Source organism: Cibotium barometz, chromosome 55 (assembly GCF_041138505.1).
Source record: "Cibotium barometz isolate CiBa-2024 chromosome 55, ASM4113850v1, whole genome shotgun sequence".
Classification (NCBI taxonomy): Eukaryota; Viridiplantae; Streptophyta; class Polypodiopsida; order Cyatheales; family Cibotiaceae; genus Cibotium; species Cibotium barometz.
Window position 1 is genome coordinate 27,662,867 of NC_141100.1, and position 8,082 is coordinate 27,670,948.

The following is an 8,082-nucleotide window of genomic DNA, read 5'->3' on the forward strand; positions in this document are numbered from 1 at the left end:
GTTCATGAGGGTGCCCATTCTAGATTGATGTGTCTTGTGGTTGTAGACAATACGGGTAAGCTTGATGATGCTTGAGTGTCGATGGGTGTGAAAGAGGAGGCTCAAAACAGAAACACTCTCTAGGGCATCTTACAAGACAAGCTGAAAGAGAGGTGTAAGACTTGGAAACTTTACACAATTCCATGCAAAAGCAAAAGGCAAAGATTGTCAACGCCCTCCATTGGTGATGACTATGATATCCTCTTGACTATGTTGCTGTAAGGTACTGCGCCCGGGCCCGGGATGTTGAAATACATACCTAAGCGGGACTTTTTCACGTGTGGATTCGTGAAACAGTGTGAAAACGACCACAACACCATGCGACCAAGTCGTCTCGGCGGTGAGAAACTCTCACGTGAGGTGCACGCACAGATGTACATACATAGCTCACAAGCACGTGAGGTGCATGCACAGAGATGTACATACATAGCCCACAACCGGTACATAAAGGCGAGGCCTGTCTTGTATAGACTCAGTGCCATGCAAGCTCTATCACTCTCTCTCTCTCACTCTCACACATACACACACTCTCTCACTCAGCATCCCTTCCATCGAGGATTTGAAGGTAAGAGCCTCCTTTCACACCGTGCAACCCTCTCCCATGCAAGTTCTAATGCTGTCGTTTTTTCTCTTGCAGGGCTATGAGGCCTTTACTTGTGTTGGTGGCCGTGCTGCTGCTGCTGCTATGTGGCGTTATCGCACTTTGTGAGGGTGGCGTGACAAGCCCCTACAGGCGCAAGCTAGCACCAACCATGGACATGCCCTTGGACAGTCATGCCTTCAAACCTCCCAACGGCTACAATGCCCCTCAACAGGCAAGAAGTTGGATCCTTTCTTAAAACCAGTAATTTCAATAAACTTCGCTCTTCTTAACATGCTTAGAACCCTGGCGCTCAGGTAATTCTCTGTGTTAGGCCTTGTCAAGGTAGTATGGATTAGAAATTGATTTGCAACAGGCTTGTGCTTCTTTTCATCTGTTGATTATGGTTCGGTTCCCCCCTCGAGGACTCCATGGCAGCCGCTCCGAGGCCATCCTTAACTGCCCTCTTCTAGTGGCGTACCTATATGGCCACCTGTGAATCACACTTCTGTGCAGGATTAAAGGTAGTAGACCACTTCTATATTTTTAAGAACCTGCCTCATTATTAAGCTCTTCACACATTAACAAAGAGAAGCTAAAGTAAAATTACACATTAAACAGACACATCACCAACTAGAATGTCAAAGAAATTAAGAGCTAACAAAAAAATGCCTCATCTCTAAAAGAAAGTTGAAAAAATGGAAAACTTACAAAATTTCACATCAGCAAAAATAAAATAAAATGGAGAACATATGAGAAATTGGCACATCAACAAACATAATTTTAAAAGAATGGCAACATCTCAATGACAACATGTGTCAAAGCCATAAAAAAAACTTCCACCACGAGGAAGATAAATTGATAGCTTTAGGGGTTGCCTCTATCACCACTCATTGTCTAGATAATGCATTATTTCTCTCTCTCTCTCTCTCTCTCTCTCTCTCTCTCTCTCTCTCTCTTTCATGCAGCTAAACAATAGAGATGATCAAGCCGTCATGGTTTGAGGTCATGGGACTTTAAAACTACACCATTAAAATAGTTAACTTTATTTTTGACGAGCCTACCTCATTTTAACACAAGCTCTTGACACATCAACAAAGAAAAACTAAAAGAAAATTACATAAATTAAACAAAAACACATCAGCAACTTGAAAGTCACAAAATTGAAGAGTTAGTGAAAATATTACACCTCAGCTAGAAGAATGCTAAAAAAATGAAGAACTTACAAAATTTTGACACATCAGCTAGAAGAATGTATAAAAAATTAGAGAACTTAGTAAACATATCTTTATAACATCTCAGTGTGACATGTGCCTTGAATAGCTACCTGCCATAGAATACTTCTACCATGCTTAGAAGTTGCAGAAAAGCAATCATCAGACCACACTTCGACCACATAAATCACAAAACACCGTCCTATATAGGATTTCCTTCGATCTAATCAAGCATCTCAAAAAACACTTTCATCATGATGAAATGTACAAAACCATGATCAAGTTGTAAAGATGATCAAGTAGTTGTAAAGATCGGCCTTAAAACACATGAAAGCCACAATCAAATAATAAGCTTTGACGATAATTGCCCATAATTGTAAAGCAAGAACTCCAAAATGACACATCGTAAAAGACACCAAACATATGATAGCCAAAAAATAACCCCTAAGGGGTGAGTGCAATAGGCTAGTGGTAGAGCCAAGTGATAAGGGACAACAGCCAAAAAGTAACCCCTAAGGGGTAAGGGTAATAGGTAGAGCCAAGGGGTGGGGAAAATAGCCTAATAGTAGAGCTAGAAGTTCTACCCACCGGGATGCAAATTCGAATCAACCTCGCCTCTCTTGCCCATTCCACGAAAGGGTGGGTGAAAAAGGGTGTGTGTGTGTGTGAGAGACAGAATATCATTGTAAAAAAACCCTAAAAACAAAAAAACTCCTTGTGGGAAAGAAATCTCTTGGTAATCTTGAAGATTGATTGTTTTCCAATAAATAAATCTTTTTCCCCCACTCTTCTTTTTCTTTTAGCTTTTTGCATTTCCTTTCAGCTTCTTTGTGAGAGTGGAGTAAAAAAAATCCTCTTATAGCTCTTCCAATTCCCTTCCATTTGCTTGTGATTTGATTCACACAAGACTTACAAGTATTGGTGCACATTGTTTCTCATGTGTTATGTGAGTCATGTTTGATTACATTAAGTTTCCTCATGAAGAGTAAGATGGTGGTTAGAATGATACAATAGGATAACATACCTGCTCAACATGCCTCTTTTGAGACATCATTTTGGCTGCCACACAATATCATAGTTGAGGTTGCTTTGTTGGATTAGAGTTGGTTGTAGCCTAGAATGACACATGCACTAACAAATGAGGATAATGCATGTGACATTTCGCCAAAACGCCAATCTGACAAAGTAGCCTCAACTATGAGATAGTGACAGCCAAAATCTATGTTGACAACCTATCTCTTTTCTATTGTACTACAAGGTCCTAGAAGTAATTGTTAATGATACATACACTAATAAATAGGGATAACACATGCGACATAGGACCATGTGGTATAGTAGAAAGGATATAGGTTGTCAACATAGACACAAGTAAATGTGAAGAGGTAAGTTCTAGCAAGACATCCATGTTTCCATTTAGAAACAAATCGAGGGAGAGTAAGTGTGCTAAACCATATAGTCTCTACATGTATGTGGTTTCATCATCATGTAACATCCATCCTTTACACATCACAATGCCTCAGAATGCCTATAAGATGCCTTTTCACTCATTTATTTAATTTTTAGGGAAACTTGTACTGTATATTCTCACATAACACAAGGTAGCTTATACTGCAGGTTCACATAACACAAGGAGACCTTGATGGAAGGGCAATCATTATATCATGGATTACACCTTCAGAACCTGGATCTCAGATGGTGCAATATGGTCTCAAAAAGGGAAGCTATGCTTATAGTGCAAAAGGAGTGGTCTCACAATACACGTTTTACAACTATACATCAGGGTTTATTCACCATTGTACAATAAAAAACCTTGAGGTATGTATCTACACACCTCTTAGAACTCAAGATCTAATTATAACTCTATATTTACACACACACACACACACACACAGAGTACACACACACACACACACACAATATATATATATATATATTGTATACATATACATATACATATACATATACATATGCATATGCATATGCATATGCATATACATATATATATACACATATACATACATACATACATACATACATACATGCATGCATGCATACATACGTACACGTGTACGTACATACGTACATATATATATACATATACATATACATACACATACATATACATAAACATATGTATATATATATGTACGTACATACGTACATATATATATACATATACATATACATACACATATGCATATGCATATACATATACATACATACACACACATACACATACATATACATAAACATATACATACATACATACATACATACATACATACATACATATATATATATGTATGTATGTATGTATGTATGTATGTATATGCACACACACACACACACACACACACATAGATATATGTACACACCTTTGTGTGTGTGTAGTAATTTTAAGGTTACGTACAATTAATTATTTTAATTTAAAAAAATATTATCATACTTCATGCAGTATGATACCAAATATTATTACAAACTGGGTGAAGGAGATTCAGCTCGAGAGTTTTGGTTTTGGACTCCCCCCAATATTGATCCTGATGCCACTTACAGTTTTGGGATTATTGGTATGTAGTTTGTTGTTTTACTAGCCTTTGGCTGAGTAAACCCTTAAGTACGAAGTGAACGATGAACACCAACACACACACACATACACGTACATGCTGCATGTGCACACACACACACATACAGACACGCGTGAGCATTTTCTCACACACATGTGCATGCACGAGATTTTTCATAGTCACGCACACACACACACACCCATGTAGGCACACACACATGCATAGAGAGATGATATGTTTTTTTTTGTGGGTAGCTATGCTCATCCATGGGTCTTATTAAAAAAAAACGTGCATTGAAGGTTAGAAGTTGATGAGCATAAGATTGCCATTTGAATTTAATTACATTTTAATCAACCCATGCTTCAATAATTGGGTTTTGATGGTTTTTGCAGGGGATTTGGGTCAGACATATGATTCCAATCGAACATTCCAACATTATGTGCAAGGAAAGGGGCAGGCGCTTTTATATGTAGGAGATCTATCCTATGCTGATGCTTATCCTGATCATGATAACAGACGATGGGACACGTGGGGCCGATTTTTGGAGCCAAGCACAGCCTACCAACCTTGGATCTGGACAGTAGGAGACCATGAGATTGATTTAGCCCCAGAGTTGGTGAGTTAGCATCTCTTCTTTTTTAGCATTAGTATGTATGTATTACATAACGAATAGTTGTGATCTGTGTAGGGTGAAATAAAGCCATTCAAGCCTTACTTGAACCGTTACCATGTCCCCTATGGTGCCTCTAATAGTACATCACCTCTCTGGTACTCTGTGAGGAGAGCTTCAGCCCACATTATTGTTCTTTCATCCTTTTCAGCATTTGGTATGCCTCGATTCTTTTCTTCTTTTAATGTCCATAGACTATATTAATTATGGTTTAGCTCATATTAATGGCTTGACACTTATTGTCTGCAGGTATAGCCACTCCACAATATAGATGGTTGCAGCAAGAACTAGCTAGTGTAGACCGAACAAAGACTCCTTGGCTGATTGTTCTAGTGCATGTACCATGGTACAACAGCAATGGATTTCATTATATGGAAGGCGAAACCATGAGAGTACAGTTTGAAATATGGCTAACAAATGCTAAGGTTGACATTGTTTTTGCTGGCCATGTACATTCATATGAAAGGACGGTGAGTATCAATATTAATTGGCAGGTCTACCTCCATGTGATTTAATTATTAAATGTGGTCTTAGCTAATCTAGGAAATCTACCTTGCATGCTCCCTCTCCACTTAATCCTTATTTTTTTTCAACTTTTTTTGTTGGTGGTGATAAAAGTGAAGGATTTTTTAAAAGCTATGTACAATCATATACCACTTTTTCTAGCATTTTTTGTCATTATTATCTAAAATAACTTTGAAATATTTTGTTATATAAGGAGAGAGAGACACACAAATAGAAGGAGTAGTAGGGAGAGAGGTATAAACATACACACACACACACACAAACACACACCCACCCACACCGGCATTTGTTATACATTTTCTTGACATTTGTTTACTTCCTCTACTTGGGGGGTTCGTTTTTGCAGTATCGGATTTCCAACATAGCCTACAACATTGTGAACGGGGACTGTGTGCCTGTGCGCAACAATTCTGCACCTGTTTACATAATCGTTGGTGATGGTGGAAATAGAGAGGGCCTTGCTCCACAGTAAGTTTAATATCACCTTCAAGGAAGAAGCTGACAATGATTATCATTATAATACAAGTCATCTAATTAGCGACTTAATTCTAACCTATACAAGGTCACACACTAGTTCAAGCGTATGCGTGTTTGAATCTGACTTGTAGGTTTACAGAGCCCCAACCAGCCTACTCTGCATTTCGAGAGGCCAGCTTTGGCCATGCCATGCTTGATATAAAAAACAAGACGCACGCTTACTACTATTGGCAGCGCAATGAGGATGGTGAAGCTGTGGTGGCAGATTCTTACTGGCTCTACAATCGATACTGGAGCTCTTGAAATTGCTCTACAATGCAAGCTATATAAAATAGTTCGAGGTGCACAACCCAGTATAGGGACTCCACAGGAGGCTGATCTACTCAAGGAAAAAAGAACCATACAATTATCATTAAATCTCATTTATATTTTAAAAATATTACTAAACCCGCACTAGGTGCTCCCTCGACGGCATCACCTAAGGGAAGAACAAAACCCCTATGGGGCGGTGAAAAAATTGTAACTATGGAGGATCTTAGGCCTAAGGCCAATCATGAATATTACTCAATAATTAAACAATTTGGTAATGTTGGCACAAGTCACACATTCCTTGTAGCAATAATAAGTAAATTGGCTTGTCTATATAGCTTTACCAAAGCTTCCTAAATCTATGCATTGCTTTGCCAGGCATTCTTACCGCATCAATGCATGTATGACCCATTCTACTATCCTTTTTGGAAAAATATGGGTTTGGGGGGGACATTAAAAACCCAAATTTTAGAGTTGAACTTACAAGCTCTAGTACAATGGCCACTAGATTCTCTCTTAAAGGAAGGCCTTTGTTGTGCTACAAAGAGGTAACAAAATTAGTTTTGAACTAACTACACACCAGACATAGGCTTCCTTTGAACTTAATAAGTGCATGGAGTCTCTTCTTGCTACATAGGGAACTAGAGCATCATGGTTTTAATAATAAAATAGGATGGTGAAAAATGCCTTCTATAAGCTTGCATGTGGAAATTGTGAATTAATGGGTTGTATGGTAAATCTAGCAATAAATGCAATCAACGGGTATCTATTGTGATATTCTATATGTTGTAAGGAAAAATCATGAAGTAATGATGTTATGCATGGCTTGTAGATGTTTTTTTTATTTTAGGTAATGGTGGAGAAGCAAAGGATACTCTTCATAAGTGTTAGCAATAGATTTTCACGGGGTGCGGTCATGAAAAGCATAGATTTTCACGTTGATAAAGCATGATGTGTACTCATATTGTAATTGGATAAGACTAAAGAGAGCTTTGATTATTTTTTTCTTTACGTGAAAAACGAAGTTATGATTTTCATAGTTGTGAAAAACTATATGAGTTTTTCACATTGATATTTTTTGAGTTTTTAATGAATAGAATGACTAGCTGATTATATGTTAAGAAGCAAGGTTAGATATTAAAAATCAAGCTAGTATGTGATGTGAAAATTCTATGTTTCTCACCGTGTGAAAAATTAGTTGGTTTTTCACTGTGTAAAAGTTGAACTTGATTTTGACAATTTGCAAACATGATCTGTTAGAATGATGCTTGATTTTGATAATTTGCAAGAGTCTATGTGTTAGCATGATGTAATACAGTAAGGAAATATGGTCTATTTATACCCTCCATTAGTGTGGGTTTAGCATGAAAAATGAATGATTTTGCCTATGCAAGAAAAATTGAGTTTTTTATGGTAACATTTTAGCATTGAAAGTGTTAATTTGGAGGTCCAATTAGATGGTTGTGTGGTCAATTATTTGCTCTTTGGAAATAAAAATAAATTTCTTTATGCATCTTTCTATGCATAAAATCAAAATTGATGGGAATTACTCTTTTGAAATAAAAATAAACTTCTTTATGCATCTTTCTATGCATAAAATCAAAATTGATGAGAATAACTCTTTTGAAATAAAAATAACCTTCTTTATGCATCTTTCTATGCATAAAATCAAAATTGATGAGAATAACGCTTTTATGAAAAAAT

At 37.3% G+C, this 8,082-nt stretch overlaps 1 protein-coding gene across 1 annotated transcript; it reads left to right on the forward strand.

Moving 5' to 3' along the window:
* Positions 1-540: 540 nt before the first annotated feature.
* LOC147607568 (purple acid phosphatase 2-like) lies at positions 541-6,534 on the forward strand. The gene is made up of 9 exons (XM_086790540.1): positions 541-604; positions 677-854; positions 3,448-3,648; positions 4,289-4,400; positions 4,790-5,013; positions 5,086-5,224; positions 5,317-5,537; positions 5,939-6,060; positions 6,201-6,534. Exons 2-9 carry the CDS (start codon positions 681-683, stop codon positions 6,370-6,372), a joined length of 1,365 nt encoding a protein of 454 aa, XP_086646666.1. The 5' UTR covers positions 541-604; positions 677-680; the 3' UTR covers positions 6,373-6,534.
* The last annotated feature ends 1,548 nt before the right edge of the window (positions 6,535-8,082 follow it).